This window comes from Euprymna scolopes, chromosome 14, assembly GCF_053919585.1.
Source record: "Euprymna scolopes isolate OS-2025 chromosome 14, ASM5391958v1, whole genome shotgun sequence".
NCBI classification, from domain to species: domain Eukaryota; kingdom Metazoa; phylum Mollusca; class Cephalopoda; order Sepiida; family Sepiolidae; genus Euprymna; species Euprymna scolopes.
This window is the reverse complement of record NC_136495.1, coordinates 123,699,670-123,719,823: the sequence shown is the minus strand read 5'-3', so window position 1 is coordinate 123,719,823 and position 20,154 is coordinate 123,699,670. Positions and strand designations below refer to the sequence as shown.

The 20,154-nt window shown below is 33.7% G+C and overlaps 1 protein-coding gene across 1 annotated transcript in view; it reads right to left on the bottom strand.

The window, feature by feature from the left end:
- The window catches only part of LOC145292801 (MAM and LDL-receptor class A domain-containing protein 2-like), a 228,899-nt gene that overhangs the window by 197,727 nt on the left and 11,018 nt on the right, over positions 1-20,154 (bottom strand). The window contains exons 5-10 of the mRNA XM_080138841.1: positions 18,348-18,435; positions 16,669-16,806; positions 9,548-9,804; positions 5,333-5,417; positions 3,112-3,183; positions 2,325-2,636 (exon numbers count right to left, since the gene is read on the bottom strand). Coding sequence (XP_079994967.1) covers positions 2,325-2,636; positions 3,112-3,183; positions 5,333-5,417; positions 9,548-9,804; positions 16,669-16,806; positions 18,348-18,435 — 952 coding nt within the window. The remainder of the gene's footprint in view (positions 1-2,324; positions 2,637-3,111; positions 3,184-5,332; positions 5,418-9,547; positions 9,805-16,668; positions 16,807-18,347; positions 18,436-20,154) is intronic.

Genomic DNA, 20,154 nt, shown 5'->3' with positions numbered 1-20,154 from the left:
TCATGGAATACCTAATCGATATTCCATAATAAAACCAGTTCTGAGTCAAAGGTGGAAGTCAAAGTGAAGGTCAAAGTGAAGGTCAAAGTGAAGGTCAAAGTAAAGGTTAAAGTGAAGGTCAGTGTAACGGATTTCGCGATAATTTCTGTTTATATAAGCATTCACGGACTTGCACTGAAACAAACAATCCTAATAAATTTCTTTATTGCAATTGTAAAAATATGACCCGATTGATACCGCACAAAATAACCGTGAAGATTCAAAGAGGATGGAAAGATCCAGAACAGCAATGATTAGTCCTCCACTGGAAAAGTGCAAAGAGTACGAGCTTTTGGGGAGTATTATTGCCACCTATATTTCATTGAAAACTAAAGACAAGCGTCTGAATTGCTAACGCAAAGTCATTTGCAAAGCTTATTGAATAAGGTGGAGAGTACTGCAAATCTGATGAGACATGTTGGCATCCAAACTCCAGGGAACATCCTTTCTGATGACTCGTTTAAAACTCCTACTGAGTAAAAATAATCATACGCATCGTGTATATTCGTTAAATAGTAACCGATGGATTAAAAGCAGAATGGTCATGAAAAATGTCACTAATATTATAATGTAAATGAAAAAAATTTATGTACAAACTCGTAAGACAAAATTTATATGGGATTCTTGTGGTCTTGTTAGATTGCTATTTGAAATATCCAACAATGTTACTAGTCATCGATTTATCTCGAATTCTGACACAAGTTGAAATAGCAAACCTGATCATTTAAGATAAAACTACGAGTACCATGGAGCATAAATATGGGGTTAAAGTAATTTTTATCACTACCCTGAAAAATATAAAGACAGCTGATCGCTTCAATATATTTTCAGCGCTTCTACAGAATTGGGACAAGATTTTGTAGTCGATAAATAGAGATTTTAGATTAAAAAAAAACAATGGTTTCAATTGATTTTTTTGTCAATTCTTACAAATTACAATAGTAGTTTGCAAATTATGCAATCAAAATTACTTGAGTATTACTGAATAATTAAATAAAACAACTTTAATCGTGTCAACAAGTTAAAAATTGCCGCCATCTTAAATCAAATCAAAACAGAAAATTTCATCCCTTTTGAATTACTCTATGCCTTACAATTGTTTTCATTATTTTTTTTTATTTTCTTTAATAAATAATTTTCTACCTTATCGATGTTCGTAACTTTTGAATATAATGATCTTTAAAATACAAGGAATACGTAATCCTTGTTTTCATGTGAAATTTAGTAATAGGATTTGCGAAATTTCGTCCTAATAGTGTAGAAGCGGCTTTTTTTCTGTGTACAGTTTTAGACAATGGTTCTGATGAGAAGAACTTGTTTATTATTATTTATTATTTATTTAAATTTCCTATTTAGTTTATCTATTTTAAAACAATTATGAAACCAATGTCATGTGTTGGCTATACATTATTATAAAATGGAATAGTAAAAATATTGTAATAATGTACACACACGCACACACACAGACACGCACACACATATATTATTATTATTATTATTATTATTATTATTATTATTATTATTATTATTATATAAAAGCCACTTTTTATATTTGCGTGAGTTCCTTCTTCATAGGTTAAGAAACGGTTGAGCCTATAATTTGCAAATTTAACACAAAGGTAGCTTATATGATTGGCAGTATTTGTAAATAAGTTTTTTACAGAAATTCGTCCGATAGGTATCTAAAATCGAAAGAACCCGATCTTAAAAATAGTCTTTCTCTTTTATAGATAAAATGATATTTTTACAGGAAAATATTATACCTTACGCCGGTAAGAATAATAATAAAAATTTAGCAAATCATTTCTTCTTAAAAAAGCATTTATTATAATGATATAAAAATATTGCTTAGTGGTGGAGTATTCGATAACAGATCGAATGATCACCTGTTAAAGCTCGGATGTACGTCACCATTTTATTTTATTTTTTCTCAGATATGAGTAAGTTTACGATAAAAGAAAAATGCCATTTAAAATCGCCGCAAATCAACACATGAGGCACGCATGAAGCTCTAGAGCAGGACATATCTTCCACCATACTTGACTCTAGGCATGACACACTTATCTTTGTACTTCTCACCTAGTCGCTGCCACACATGCTTGAAGCCAAATTATCTCATCAGACTATAGAATATAATTCTAGTCATCCATGTGCTCTATTGACATGTCTTCAGCAAACATCTTGTGCGCATTCTTGTGTATCGTTTTCAGTAGAAGCCTCCTCCTTAGGTGACATCCATGCACGTCATTTTGATGTAGAGTGTGGAGTATCATCTAAGCACTAACAGGCTGGTTCTTCTACCTTTTCAATTTCAGCAGTAATACTTACGGCGCCCCCACGCTGATCTTTCAAAGAAAGCGTTTGAATGTGACGCTCAGCACGTGCGTTCAGTTTCTTTGGACGACGTACCCGAGGTCTGTTCTGAGTGGTCCCTGCTCTTTCAAAACGTTGGATGATTTTAGCCACTGTACTACTGTTCAGTTTCAGGGTGTTGGAAATCTTATTATTATATTGGCCATCTTCATGTAGTGCAACAATTAAGATTCCCAGAGAGTTCTTTGCAATGTGGTGCCATGTTGGAACTTTCAGTGACCAGTCTGGGAGAGTGAGAGATTGTGTCAACGTGTCATTTAACAGTGTTGCCTCATGAAAAGATATACCGAGAAAAATATATTGAAAAACCTACTTCTGTAATTTCCTTCTCCAAGGGTATTTTTACATGTGCAAAAATGCGTGCTGACATGACACAAGGAGTGTACACTAATTTTATAATTAAAACATATGCAGCAAATCTCTAATTAAATATTTACGAAGTTTAAAATAATCGGAATCGGCTTTTGTATCGGAATCGGTAATTTAGGACAAAATCGGTAATAGTATCGGAATCGAGATAAATTCTGAGATTGTTCGGTCAATAATATTTCTCTACCTTTCTCTACTTCTCTCTCTCTCTCTTCATATATATATATATATATATATATATATATATATATATGTGTGTGTGTGTGTGTGTGTGTGTGTGTGCGTGTGTGTGTGTGTAATGTAACCTGTACATAAATATTCCATACTTACTTGCTGTCGGAGTTGGGGCAACTGTCACTGCTTTTGGAAATACATAATCCGTTTGGGCCTTAGTTGGCGTCGCTGAAATCAAACCAAAAATATAATTTGCTACATAATCTCATATATAATTGATATAATAAATAAAATATTATGACATGTTGCTATATCTAAGAAAGACATATGTGATCGTATTTATAAAATGAATAATCCTGGATATCCGAGATAATTTTATAAATCCAGTGACATTTAAATTGTAGAGTATATCTTGAATGATTTTTTTAGATAAATTCACAATCGTTTCGTGTCAATGAATGGTTTGTTTTCAGAATCATCCGTCGTCGCACACAGAGTCTTAAAATCGCTTATTAAGTCTCCCAAGAAGGCCACGTTTTCGATCCAGTTTGTCACTGTTTCTTTGTTTCTTTGTATACAACTCAGCATTCACATCGCTTGACCAATCGTTACAAAACTTGATGAAAAAACTTATTACAGTTTTAATTCTATGATAATTAGGTCAACGATCAAATTCAAATTAAAAGTCAAACTTTGTGCGATAAGTTTGATTTTGTTCATCGGTGATTCCCTATTTCGTCCATATTGTAAAAAATGAAGTTCCGCATTTTATATGACCTTGAACTTGAAATGTCGATGAAGGTTACATTTTTTTTTTACAAATTCAAACTACTGATCTTTTAAAATTTGAAGTATGGATCTGATAACAGCGTCATAAAATTTAAGCCATATAAGATAAATCGTTTTAAAGATATCAACATTTCCTTGGTAGAAATTCGATAATACTTCATAAAATATGAAGAGGTAAAGTTGGCTTTCTTACGTTGTAAGGTTGAGCAATATAGTCTCATGTCTGATTTGTATTTTTGTTAATTTGATCATGTCTCATAGAAGGACTTCAAGTTAAATTAGTTAGAGTTTATGCCTAGAAATGGAAGGGTTTAAATGTAACATCCGGATAGATATGGGTATTAAGATACTCATTGCCGCCTCTGATGATCTAGCCAATGAAAACGCAAAGATAAATAAACTGATTCAGAGGTACGTTTAAAATGTACAGTATGTTTGGTCCATTTTCTCTCACATACGCGAAGCTTTTAAAATTAATTAAAGATTCTTTCATTACTCAATAACTTGTTCTTCCAAAAAAATTTTAGTACGACACGTTTATTAATGTTTTGTCCTTGTTTAGGTATTACATTGTCAATAAATGACATTTTCGATAAATCAGTTTAAAAAAGCTTAAATAATTCAAACTGCGTTTCGATTTTTATTAGACAATGATTAATAATTTGACTTATTTAGCTCTCATTTTCCTTTTTACTATGTTTCGATCAATATAATTTTTCATCTTTGTTAGAATCTAAATGTCAGACAAGTCTAAAAGACAAAGAATAATATGCACGTGTTAATAAAATAAAGTGTTAAGTTTCAGTTCCATATATGGTTTCGGTGTTCAGGATGTGACGTGTTCAGGATATGACGGTGTTCAGGATGTTCCGCATGACACGTAGCAAATAAAATACTGAGACCGTGTTTTTGTTGCTTGTGGGCATAATCGAATTCAGACGCATATAAGCTCTTGATTTGCCACCCCATTTCTTTATTTACAGTATAGGCGGAGAAAAAAGGAAATACACTGAAGAGAGAGGGATGCAAACATACATAAATCGTATCAGTTTTCACTGAAGAATATTATGTAAACACTAGTGCTATTACGCGTATAATATGTATAAATAAAATTAATTAGTACAGTAACGATGTCATTACTGACCGATTTATTAGATCTCTTTTAAAAAATACATTCTTAAGAAATGTAAAGTACATAATTAAGCAGTTTGGAAAAACCGGAATGGATATATTTTTTCGATCCCACGTTTATAAGTGGAAAGTTGATGTATTTCAGAAATGTGATTCAGCTTCTATATAAGATTTAAAGGTCAAAGGTTGATGAATTCGAATAATTATGAACGAAATTTAAATCGGATGTTGACAGGAAATTTGATAAAATTCCAAACCGGATAAGTCAGATGTTTATGTATTTGAAAAACGGGAATAAGATGCAACGTAACATAGTTAACATTTTTGACAAATCTGAATCTCATTTTAATGGTTTCGATTATTGCATTATGTTTACTTTTGCAATGAAAACATGATGTTCTTTGCAAAAATTTCTTAAATCAAATGATAATTAAATAGAAGATAAAAGAAAACTTACTTGCACAATAATCCTGAGTGAATCCAATATCATCTATGGCAATATCTGAGGTATAACCTTGACCGCGGATTCCTTCAATGATTATCTATAGTTTTAAAAAGAAAGTTAATTAAAACGTTTTAAAGTATATCTACATTTTTTATGCAAAATTATTGGGTTTCATCATTAGTCTAAAATCTCATCATTGTCTACGAAATTATCGATGACGGTTTCAAATAATACGTATTTACTAAACTTGTTAGCCTGTTTAAAACGGGCAAAAATTATAAAACGTTGATTTTTAAGAATTGTTTTATGGCGAATTGATGGTTTAATATTGTTAATTTATGTTAATTTTACATCAAATACTTGTTGCCTACGTTCGATCTCACGATACAATTGACACGTCTGTAAGGCTAGCGGCACATGTAATTGCGAAGCAAGTGTTACGCAATCACCAACCACACCTGTCCTGAATCAAGACTGTTTAGATTCACTGGCATATAGAGGCTCAGGATTGACTGGGAAACCCGTTGAAATAAGCGTGGAGTATATATACAACTGGAATTCCAAAATAGATTTTAGTACTGAGCATCAAATACTAATCCCTATAAATCCCTTATTATTTTAAATGTGTATAGAACGGATATAATAATAATTAGTTTGTTGCAACTTATTGTAACAAAGGTTGACACAACAGTTAAGTCAGATGCGATTAGTAGTTTCCGAGAAAACTTGTAGGGTAAATATGGTATTACGATTATTTATCCCTGTTAATCGTGAAAGCGCCTCGAAAGAATACGAGTTCACTCTTCGCTGTATCATATCCTAACATAAATGTCCGTTAAGAAATTAGCCAGATCGGTCAAGTAGTTTCTGAGGCAAAGTGAAAAGGACAGACAGAAAGACTATGGAAAATATTGATTGCGCCATTTTTTACTCACAAAATTATGAATCTGAAACACCCCTTGCTTCATATAAAACAACATCTCGTATTGAATAAAGTGTATGCCACGAATAATGTACAATAAATATCATATACTAACATTTACTAATACTAAATGTTTAATTGCTATCAAAATATAAATCGCTAGCAAAGATACACGCACGGGACTGATCTTGATATATATATATATATATATATATATATATATATATATATATATATATATATATATATATATATTTGACAGCCCCTTTAAGAAATTCGTTTCTTATCGTTGAGCACTTTCAGTTGAATTAAAAGTCGGTCAATTTAGCTCTTATGCGTAGATCATCGTATAACGATTTGATCACTGTCTGTCTGGCGTAAATGAACACTTAACATTAAGTTTTTTAAAATTCAACGTTATTTCTAGCGGTTAATGGTAGCCGAATGGATTAGGTCTCCGCTAATCGAGCCAGAGATGTCTCGTGATACAGGATTCGATTCGTTCGACTGGTAGTAATCGTGACACCCTGCACTGAAGATTCCCGAAAGGATGAAACATTAGTGTCTGTAGGTATTTAATTATTATAGTAAAAAAATAATTATATACATATATATATATATTTGTTTATTGTTATATAAACATGCTCACATCCCGCTGCTACAAATAGCCACTTGTTTCAATCAAACAACAGATATCATCAGGCAGCGACTTGACTATTCAAAAGTTCAATGAATAAGCATTATTCATTGAACTTTTGAATAGTCAAGTCGCTGCCTGATGATATCTGTTGTTTGATTGAAACAAGTGGCTATTTGTAGCAGCGGGATGTGAGCATGTTTATATAACAATAAACAAGTATTGTCAGCTCTTTTTATTGAGCACTATCTAACAACCTCGTTGAATTCATTAGTCCATTACTTTTGAATATAAAAAACCCGAGTATATATATATATATATATATATATATATATATATATATATATATATATATATATATATATATATAATTATGGTAGTATGAATAAGAATGTTCAATTGGAATATACTAATATGGCTAGATCAATGATCGATGCATTCGACTCTCTCTTCAGTTATAAAAATCACATAGATAATTACTAGTGCACAGAATGAGTCGCGGATATGAGCTTTTGGGCTTACAATATATTAGCGAGCAATGTCATAGGTGTGCCACGTATTGGTACTATGGTTTGGAACCCCATAATTGAGGCCACATTTTGATTGTGTTTAATTGTGCTGCACTACACTCGTTGGCGATGTCCAAGCCGGCAAATTGCAGGATGAACATGTTAATTGTAATTACCACATCTTCACCGCCGTTTATCTCAATACAGCAATCTGCTCATATAATCTATATAAATATATAAGTAAAAGTGTATGCCTGTCTGTGTGTCTGTGTGTATACATTTCCCTACGCAATAACTCTGTCAATTTTTAGTCTACAGACTCGAAATTTGATATACAGGGTACTGCGATTTGGGAGAATCTTTGTAATCCGTTTTCGGCCAGAAATTTGGCTGTTAAGGGGTCAAAGTTCAACGATTTGACCTTTGAGAACTCTACCAACTCCAATTTTGGGTCTGAACACTTGAAATTTTAGATATCGGTTCCTTGGACATGCATCTAACTTAATAACTTGATTTGAGCCCAAAATAATAAACGTTAAGGGGTCATAATAGGGGTCAAAGTTTTTAAAAATTGATCGCTATTTATTTTGCTCACCATACACCTCCAAACACCCGGGCGACGCCGGACTGAAATGCTAGTATCTACATAAAACACAGATACTTAAATAGTACCAGCACAAATACAGGCTTACAGTGAACAACGCTTTTGGGACGTGACAACCACTCTCTGATGACTATCAACGAAGAAAAACGATAACCAGTAACACTTAAAACGCAGATATTTTATAACTTATTATTGCTCCAGATGTCTGCCTTTTACGTAAGTTAATGAAGATATCAAATATACTCTTGAATCTTCAATGGCACAAGGTAAGAATCCGAAGTTGGCATAATTTCTTGGTTTCTTCTTTTTTTAGATGATGTGTACGGTAAATATATTATTATATATGTCCGGTGAAGCTGTTTTATAATAAACCAAGAAATTATGCCGACTTCGGATTGTTACCTTGTGCCGTTGAACATTCATAATACGGATTGGACTCCTTTTCCTCACTGCTACCAAAGACTGTCAATTCAGATTTTACCATACAATTCGGATACGAAATTCAATATCCTTTTCATTGTGAACAAATATATAATTTCCCTTACTCTATGTTTTTAAAAACTTTAAAAACTTTTAATTTTGATTTTCTATGTATATTGTATTTAGCAAATTAGGTATAAACTATTGTAATTTGCAAATATTTTCTCCTCTGAGGACATGGGTAGACATAACGCGGATTCCATGAGCAGAGCTTCTTTCTTAGAACTGCACGCCTGTGAAACTCTGTTCCGTCTGCCTGTTTCCCACCGAACTACAACTTGGATGTCTGCAAGTCCAACGTTAACAAATCCCTAATGAACCGCCCCCTTAAGTAAACATTTCATCAAATATCCACACTAACGTAATGTACTTGCAATAACCCTTATCCCTGAGTGGCTTCCGGGCCTTAATAAGTGGTGATCACTGTGTAAAAAAAAAGATATACTATTTGAAATGTATTCTTTGACTTGCATTTAATAAAAATTCTAGATTTGAAACAACCATTTCACGTCATAGAATATAAATTACTAATTTATGATTTATTTGCTCTATTTGGTATATTGAGCATTTTTTTTTTATTTAGCTGGGATTGTCTTTATAAAATATTACAGCCAATAATATTTTGTAAGACCGATAATCACTGTAATGCAATAGATCTACTGGTATGGAAATCCAGTGATTATATTCTATTTTTATAAGCAAATTTACATGGCCACGATACTGGACATGCTTACTTTTCGGACAAATAGTCGGGTAAACCAGATGTCTTTGTCAGGCGACTTAATAATTGATTGCTTTCCACAGACGAAGCCATTTTTTATATCGCTTGGCGAGGACTTCGGTTTTTAATCGACCATTTGTCCGAAAAATTAGCATGGCCTGAGTTGCAACTAACTTTTTTTTTAATCATCCTACATATACTTTTACTTATTCAAAATCATAAGCTACAGAGGTCGAATTTCCGGTTACCTAAAAGTAAAACAAGCTATACATATTATACTATTCGTATTTTGTAAGGTTTTATATTCCAACCTTGTGAAATATAAAATATCGATTTTATACGATATATACTTACATAATTAACATCGTTCCATGCAAATGCAACCTGGGCATATAACCATTTATTACTCTGGTTCCCTGTTAGAGACCAGATCGCTGTTTTTTTACCAGATTTACCGTCGACGAAGTAGATTTTGAGAGTTCCCATTTCGCGTCCATACATGTAGTACCAAAACTGCAAACAACGAGCATCCGTAGACATGAATAATGTACTGCGTAGTCTTGCCTTATCACCTGGATTGGCTGCCGATGCCTCAAGGAAAATATATTGACCTGCAAGAATAAGCATTAATATATAATATTTTAGTAACTATCAGTCAATAACCCTATTAAATTATTACTGGGTGGAACGATGCATTTGTTGCTCTAAAATAACAATGCACCTTTACTTTAAAACTTTTATTAAAGAAATCCATTCAGGTAACTTTATTATGTAGTAAAACTGACAACTATTCAATGTAGCCGCCTTCAGCCTCAAACACCACCTCGATACGTGTCCGATACTCGGATCGCGCGTTTTTCACAAGCGCCGGGCGGAGCTCAGCGAATATTCAGCAGAAGGCGGCCATCAGGTTGGCTTTAGTTTTGTGGGCGATCGTGTTGGTGATTTTCTCGACATATGGCCAAACTAAGTTGTCCAGTAGGTTATGGTCGAGGGAGGAGGGGGCCAGTGAGAGAAGGGTAGAATGTCGTACCACTCCTTCTGAAGCCAAACCTGTGTGGCTTTGGACTTATGGGTCTGCGCTGAGTCCTGTTGTCACACCAAGGGTCTGCTAGCGGCTATCTGATTGCAGTAAGGAGTCGCCACACTCTTAACCACATCCAGGTACACTTGGTGTTGACTTTCAATCCGACTTCGAAGATGTTAAGTGGTATGATGTGGCCCTCACTTGAAACTACACCAAAGATTATAACCGTGACCGGAAACTTCGATTAGCTGGACCATCCGGATTTGCATTTAGAGGGTGTTGGCAATGGCCCTGTTGTCATAACTTGAATCGGTAGAGCGTATGCGTTATACAGCGGCGCATCTTTGATTTCGCTTGTTGAATATTGTGTCAGTTTCAGACATGATTGAATGAACCCTATTGCACTTGAGAGTTGTACACAACTGGCCAACTGGTAGATTGATGTACAACAATAAAAGAAAACTGCCTTTTATCAAACGCAAATGGAATCATGTCTTTTCTAAGGTCACATTTTTATCGTTCCGCCCTGTACAATAATTTAAAGAAATATCTACTGGTTACATTATTCCAGCGAAATCACGCTTACGTTATGAAATGCTTAAAAGGAACTAGATTCATACATTTCTTCAAGAAATTCTTTGAATCTTTTTAATGTCTTATGTTCGTTCAATCTCCTATATATAACTATATATATAGTTCTCGGGGGTCTCATGCTATTGCGGAATCTAATACTTCGTTCAGATCTTTATTTCTTAGTCATTATTATTTATCATCGCCGATATTCTTCACTTATGATGCGGATTTCATCTTTAAAATGTATACCTATGCTAATTCTAAAACACGCACACACAAATATATACGTTAACATATGTGTGTGTGCATGCGTGCGTGCGTGTATTGTAAAATACACATTGCCAAATATGAGTGTTTTTTTTTTCCTTTTGGTTTTTCTGTTTCTTCTCCCTGGCGTTTCTGGAAGTGATCTTTAGACTTCTGCATATATGGAAAAATCTTAGATATACATGTCTATTTCTGCTTATTTATGTATGTACGAACTGTCAGATGATCGATCCTTCTTAATTAAAAAAACTAATAATAAAGACTTGTTAATCAGAATTATGTAGGTCTAGACGTGGAAAGATATTTGAGATATATTGTTGACTAGCATAGATACCCGGCGTTGCCCGGGTTGACATGAAATTCGGTTTGGGCAGAGCTGCTATACTAAGGATATTGAGCAACTCCCAGAAAAGAACGGAAGAACTAGATGAAAACTTGCTCACCAGTCTCCTAAAAAGTAAATGAATAAAACAACTTTTCTTTCAATAAAAATAGCAGCAAAAAAAAAAAAAAAATAGCACCGCTAGGCAAGCTCGAAACCGAAACGCGAACGAAAAAAGAAGGGTAAAAAAGCTAACGCGCTAACTGTCACGACAAGGTCGGGCGCACAGGCTAGTCTCTAAATAAAATCCAGAAGCAATATGTGACGAACCTGGGGGAACTATAAGATCAGTATGTGCAAAAAGAATAGCGTTGCAGTTAAAATCATTTCTGTGTCGTCAGTTTCATGAATATAGGAACATGCTGGGAAAATGATGCCCAAACGAACAGTTTCATAAAAAAAGAGGAGCACAACGTAGTCTCTCTTAATAGGTATAATATCTTTATTAAAATGGATAAAAACAGAAACAATTATTTCGAGTATTAAAAATATTAATCGTAATAAAAATAACTTCACCCACTCTTCTCAAAGTTGGCGCTTAGTTTTTTTTTCTAATAAGTTAAGACAATCTGTTATAACGAAGCTCAAAGAAATTACCAATTCCTGTGCTAATAATCTTATTTGCCTTTATCATTTGGATTAATCGGACTAGTATTTTCGTCTTGAGTGTTACTCTTGAACGTTCCAAGCGATGTAATCTCCGACCTTCTTCAGGTATATCTTTGCTAAATAGTATGGTGCTGATAATGTTTGCTTCTTATTAAATAGCATGTGTTATATATTAACTTCCCCGGGCAACGTCACATAATCCTGTCTGATTATTATTATCATAATTGTGTTTCCTAAGTCTAACTGGAATGTCACCTAATATAGGTATTTCATAATGAATTATTTCATCATTAGTTTGGAAGGCGATAAAACGAGCAACTTAAGAATGTCTAAATAAACATTATAGATTATGTAAAAATATCTGGTGGTGATCGTAGTGCTACTAGTATTAATGGCCGCTATGATAGGAAAATAGATTTTGAAACACGGACAGTTTTCAGTTAAGAGTTGAGTCGTCGGAGATAGGAGTTACAGCTTGAAAAAGACAGACGGAAGTAAACGGAGAGAAGCTAGCGACACACTTCTGTCATATCTGGATCAACCACTCCCACACTAGATCTATACTGACCAAACTCTCTATTGGTATACTTGATTGTGTAATAAATAAAAATTCACTGATTTAATAAACTGATTTTTATAACAAAATCAAGGTCATCAAAATGTATATACTATCCACGCATTTTGTAAAAGTGCGAACCAAAAAATAGATGACAATACAACACATGCGTCCATATCATTGTTTTTAGGTGCGTTAGTTTAAAGAAAACAACTGGTTTCTTACGTCTATATAAAAGTCTCGTTTGTTTTTATGGATAACGTAAAATTAATCCTATCATCTTCTCGTCTATCAGTTTGATTCTGCGCTAAACTGTATCTTAGGCATCTATGGAGAATGATTAACGATTGGACGTCATTTATTCAACAATTAAATTCAACATTTTTCAGTTTTCATAACTGATGCGGCTTGTCCTAGCTAATCGTTCCTTATACTTCTTTCTCTTTTGGGTAGTTATCGACAGCTATAAATTCGCTAAGTAAATACGTTCTTTGCTTAGTCGTTCCTCTTAGTCTGCCAATACACGTAGTGTACTTTCTACTCGGATGTTGACTAGATTAATTTTCAAAAGTAACTTGTTCTATAATTGTAATTATATATCATATATCAATTGTCATGATCTATCATAATTAATTGTCATATAAAACAGGAGGGATTAGCAAATACTTATAGCCTAAACATTTTGAGAACGATATCAACTTAGACTCACCAAGTTTACTTATTAAGAGAGAAGGAAAACCTTTTAGGTTTTGAGTTACCTCTTGCTATTTGTTAACAATATATATATATATATATATATATATATATATATATATATATATGTGTGTGTGTGTGTGATTTTCAGAATGTGAGTGCTTTTATATAATAAATTCCACAGCCAAGTAACCTCGCAGCCCACAAGAGCCATGACAGTCAGCGAACCGGAAGTTCAAGACTCGAGTTTCGTCCTCATTTGGGCTCATCAGTCAGACGCATCCGAACTCAGTATTCGAAATCCGAGCCTCTTGAATGCGAGGCAAGCAATCTACCAACCGAGCAAACAAAGGCTCGGGTTTCGAATCCTGAGTTCGGATGTGTCTAACTTATGAGCCCAAATGAAGGTGAAACTCGTGTCTTGGACTCTCGGTTACTTGACTGTCATGGCTTTTGTGGGCTGCGAGGTTATTTGGCTGTGGAATTTATTATATATATATACATACATACATATATATATATATATATATATATATATATACATATATATACAAATTATGGATAGCCATATCTATATAGAAATGTGTATAAATAAAAATAATCTTTTACTTTGTTACTCATCGATAATCAAAAAACAAATTTAATGAATGCTTTGAAAATTTACTTTTGTATTTTAATCCTACACATGCGTGTGTTTGTATAATTCGTATGAAAAAATATAATATAAAAAAATATTTTTTTCGATGTCGATGTTTCTAGAAACCAGCTGATCTACAACAAACATGAAACGTTTTCAAACTTTATTACATTTTTGTTAACATTTCTCATTTGGTAGCCTTCAACTACAGACAGTCTTTAAAAAGTTTCCGTTAGTTTTTTGTTTTGTTTTTTTATTTGTTTTTTTTTTCTTTCATGGAGTTATTGTCGATAAAACATCTTTCACGTAAACAAAATCGGCATAATGTATTATTTTAACAACATTTTTAATGGGTTAGGATGCTAATTTTGGACTGTGTTAAAAAAGATTTGTTTATGTTTACATACGATAATTTTGGACGCTAAAACCAACTCAGCTTCAAAGTTTAAAACATTAATAACGACAACCAAATGAAAAAAAAATATTGACTATTGCTTTTTAGCTTTTCGGCCAAACCTTTTAAACATTACAAACTGATTTATAAATACATAAATAAAACAAGAATATTTTACGATGATTTCAGAGGAATCGTAATTTGCATGAAACAAAACATTAACGTAATTGTAATAAAAGAAGAAAGCGATTACTTTTTTACAACATTTTTTCAAATAATTTATTTACTCAAACAAAATTAGAACATTAACAACAACAACTGTCTACTTAAAAACTACAATAAAAAGGAAACACAATGATATTTGCATGGGAATCTAATGACAAACTGTTTTAAATTAAATACGTTCATTTAATGTTATGTATATATTTCATGTTATTTGTTTCTATAAAAATATTTTTGTTCGCATTTTCTTTTAAATACGTTATCACAGCAATGAAGAAATGCAAAGTATCCGCCAACAATTTTCTTACAAATATGTTTACTAGATTTATGAATGTATAATCAATAAATATGTTCATTTAGGTATATTTTATTTACCAACTTACGTTAAGGCGTATTAAAAATGATGTATATATTAATAGGATAACGGGTGTGCTATTTATTTTGTGCGTCACGCTTACATCCAGGTGACTGTCGTTTAATTGTTATAGACTTCCATTTCTTGTAACAAATAATTTTAACAAGAATTCTTCATAAGTTTTGGTTTCGGTTTCGATTATAGCTGATGGCACTCAAGTAATTATTATTCCAGTTTTGTGTCATACTTCCACAAGGAAACTCCGGCACACGGGTCCTGATAGTATATTTATATATGTGCGTATGTTCTGCTTTTGCTCCTAAACTAATTAACTGAGCAGTGTTAATTTTGGAACAGAAATCGTATCTAGTCTAGACTATATTAATTTACCTTTTTACGCAAAGGGTCTGAAAATGAACTGACAGAAATCCTTCATGAGTTGTCTTTAATATTTGTAAAATTATAACAATAGTTATTAAATAGAAATTAACAAATCTTTCCGAGATTTCAGTTTCTTTTTAAATAAATTCAACAGGTTAAAGAAAACATCATATAAACGTAATCTCCAATTTAAAAAATCAGATTTGCTTTGAATATGATGATAGTCATTATACAGCATTTTACTAGATTATCTCAATTTCTGTTGCTTCTTTAGCCCTTGAAAGTTGCGAATTAGAGTTTAGACAAATAAAGAATTAAATAATGTCTGATAGATCTAAAGAATAGCAGCATTACATTTTTAGTTTTATATTTCCTGCAATAGAGCGCATAAGCTCATATACAAATACATACGAATTGCAAAATGGCATCAGCTTAAGAATAAAAAAAAATAACTATAAAAAAGAACGTGTGCAATAGACAGAGGACTACATTCGGGGGCACGTGCGAGAGCACGATCAGGAACATGTTCGCTCGAAACGACGTTCGAGAAGACAGAGAGAAAAATCCCGATCATGGTTTGACTGGGAAAATACTTGGAAATAAATGCCGTCGTTACAACACGAAAAAGTGATTTCGAGTTATTGTTGGTCTTGGTTTCCCTTGCGAAGTAGGTGGCATAAACGTGTGGGTCACGTGTGTAAACGTGGTGGTAACATTACATTGTTAAGGGACATAAAACTAGTATAAAACTCTTCTGGAACTAATTTTACCTGTCTTGGTTCGAGTAATCTTCTGACATATGTGTGTGCGTGTGTGCATTTAGGCAGCATTCTTTCTTTTAAGCAAGGACTGCTAGACATGACAGGTTTTTCTTGATTATAACTTTTTCCCTAATTATCTTATAATCGTCTACTTTATGTCAAAATAAATATAATATCATGTACATTTCATATGTAACACTAACATTTTCGATTTTTTGCCGAAGCATCTTTAAGTGACAGTAACCAGATGAGCAACCCCATAATCGAGAAGGAATATTCCGTTATGTTTAATAGTATTTATTTAAATGGTTTTACGTGTGTGTGCGTCTTACAAAGATTAGCATTTAATGAATTTATTATTTTAATTGTTTTACGTGAGGCATATTCTTTTATCTCCTATATGTAACCAGCAAGGCTATCCGGAATTGCCTGCAGCTTAAATGTAACATATTTCTATTAAAACGTTTTATCGACAGTGAAAGAGCTGCCGAAATAGCTTGTGGTATTTTGTCTGTCCCTCAGCAAAAATAAAAGAAAAATTCTTTGAATCGTCTTCTCAGAAAATCCGTCCACACATCACGATCAGATGTTACGCATTTTTGATACTTTTACACTTACCAGATACTTGTCCTTTCGTATGGTCAGTAGAGGGCCCTGTATGTCTTGATTTAGTATCTCCTTTACCATATAGCCAGTCGAGTTGATCGTCTTCCATATTCGACCAAGTGCACATGTCCCGTTCAAAATCACAGTTCCCTTAAGTAAAATCACAGTTTCTTTAAATAAAACAATCTGAATAAATTATCGTACGTGATATTTATAGCTGAAGACACAGACAAAGAAATAAACTCATACATACATACACATTTTAGTAGTAGTCGTTCATTTAATAATTTTTGATTAAAATCGATAGATTGTACTTCATTGGTCGAGTTTTCTTCCCAACATGTCCGTTGTGCAATCAACTCGTTTAGATTTTTTTTATATTGATATTTTGTGACAATGTTCTTTAGTGATTTAGAGATCATGAGTAATATAATTTGGTAAACCGTATTGCAAATAGCGAGAATTTTAATTGTTTAAATGTCACATGACGTTAAAATGTATTTGAAAAGTACACACTAACGGTCTTCGGTTTTAGTAATTTATGAAATGAAGACGTGATTGCACGAGGACAGCACACGAGATTCATTTAAATTCATTTGGGAAAGGTAATAAAAACATTCAACGTGGATCAATACGTATGGGTGAACAAATACCAATCATACATGCTATATATATGGAGCATTTTTATATTAATATAGTGACATTCATCTGTCTCAGGAAACAATAGAATTCTGCATCTCAGATAAGTCCCTTGCCGGATTGTAACGTCTTCAGTTACGATGCAGTCGTATCTTGGATCGACAGATCCTGTTCAGTTGCCACAAATGTAGATGTCATCTTTTCATGAGAGTTGTGTTGGAGCTCTCTGGCGTCGATGCGCTCTCATTGACAATCCCTCAATTCCTCACTTTTCTTGGAGCATGCTGTCCACAACCGTTCTCAGCGACTGCGCCTTTCAGACAAAAAGTCTTAACCTGCTGGGTCAATGCCACTAGCCTTCACGTTTCGCTTGCCGATATAATTATTAAGCGAGATAGGCATGTAGGCTATGTACACTTCATCTTATTATTAGTCGTCAGCATCTCGTTGAGTCTCTTACTACACGCGGGGAAGCAATTTTTGTTTTATTTTTGCTGATACGTCTAGAAAAAAGACTGCCTAATCAAGGTTGTAGAACCGAGTTATGTGAAATCCATGTAGTCACCAATGGTGAGATTTAGTGCATTTTTTTTTTACATTTTTGCTGGGAGTACCTTTCTTAGGATGATGCATAGCGCCCCTAAAGCAGTTGATAATTTGATGCAATAGTTTTTCAGAGTATACCGTCAGTGCTGCATCATGAATGAAACGCATCTCACGTACGAGTATGTTTCGGACTTCGGTTTTAGCTCAAAAGAAGAGAAGATTGAATGAGGCCGACGTTGTGTATAAAGGTATACTCTATTCTGCGACTTATTGGAGACAAAGGACAACAGCAATAAGAGGAAGATACGTGTTGGACCCATTACGTACACTATGTTTTTCTCTGCTTTTGATTTTAAACAATGTGACAGTAGATATCCTTCAAGTAATCATAAAGAGACGTAATGATCTTAATAACACACGCACACCCACGCGCGCGCACACATGTGCACATTCACAAACACATACACACATGCCGTTCTTCATTGAAGTGAAAATGTGTATGTTACCTGATTCTTCGCACAATCCTGGTACAGTGCTGATATCATCTATTTGAATCGAGCTATCGTAGCCTGCAATTTTTCCTTTAAAAATAACCTATGAAATAGGCATAATAAAAAATTACAAACGTACATTATGTTTACACTTGCGTATTTTTATTACTTAATTTAACAATAGAAATATAAGAAATAGAGAGAAATTGTTAGATATTGAGCCGAGGCGACGCTGATAAAATCAGAGATGTGCACACACGCACATTCCAGATTAAGTTTGAGTTCAATTTCTGTGTCTTATAAAATTTACATGAATTAACACCGAAAACAAAAATGGCTTACATTTCAGGCCAAGAAGTTCGAATTAGATATTTTAAATATTTACATTTCAAGAATTTTGGTCGCCGGATAGAGAATAAGAAAGAAAACCGACAGCTGTCCAGTGTGATTTCCATTTTGCTAGCGTCGTCTGCCACACACAAACACACCAACCCTTATAGCTAAGCACTATTGACAAATTCGTCTGTGTTGATTTTGCGAACAACGGGAAAAGAATTGTCAGGTGTATATATAATTTCGTAAGTATTTGTAAAGCGCAATCCAGAACATTATATATATATATATATATATATATATATATATATATATTTATATTTAATAGCGCAACAGACGTCGTTTTTGATACCCGTTACTAGTTTATTCGAGCAAGAATAAAAGAACACCTTATCACGAAAAACACAACGAAAAAAGGGGTCACTGAAATTAAAAAAAAGAAAAAAGAAATAAATAAAAGAGATAAATGATACTCGATTGTTTTACCGCGTGATCCGCTCTTTTTATTTATGTATACGGTCTTTATATTTATGTCTACGCGTGTGTATCAGATTGAGAAGAAAATTCTTGCGGTTTTTTACTTCTAAATTTAAATGAACATATCTCTGCTCTAACAAAAATGTGTTGATCGAAATAAGCATCATGAGAATTAACACACGTTTGCCAAAGCAAAACAAGTGTATTTATGTCAGTAACACAAAAGTCTCGTTTTCTGGTGGCTATGAAGTCGCTGATAGTGTTTATGATATCCCTTAGGTTTATGAAGCATTTCTCCTGAGTAAGTTATCGAGTTGCTTTAAAATACGATAGTCAGTAGGGATAGGTCTGGAGAATATTGCGTATGGGGCAGAGTTTCGTATCTCAATTGGTTCTACTTCTACAGAGTCGGTTTAGCAACGTGCGGTCAGGCATTCTCGTGGAGAAGAATTGGGCCTGTTCTGTTTGGTATTGTTGTTGAATTTTCTGATGCATTTCATTCATTTGTTGACGGTACGTCTCCGCCGTAATGGTTTCGCCTGCATTCAAAAAACTGTGATGGATGAGACCGATTGCAGATCACCAAACAGTCAGCATGACCTTCTTTTGGTGCAACTCTGGCCTCGGAGAGTGTCTTGAAGCTTCGTCTGCGTCTAACCATTGAGCTAAACGTTGTCGGTAGTCGTAAAGAACCCACTTTTAATAGCAAGTCACAGCTGGTGGAGAAACACGTCGCTATTTTTGCGTGAGAGAAGAGAACATGACACTTTACAACGGGGTTTTCTTTTGGTCGTTGTTCAATTCGTGAGGTCCCGATTTATCAAGAATATTTTCGTCTTTGTAATCTCTCTCAAGTGGTTGGAAATCGCCGTATACGTTATATATAATTCAGAAGAGAGTTGTGCGTGAAATGGCTTCGAATAAGGGTCTTTATTGGTCATTGGCAACGTCCGATGGCCAACCACTACACTCATCTTCGAGAATTTCGTCGCTGCCACGTAAATTCTTACAC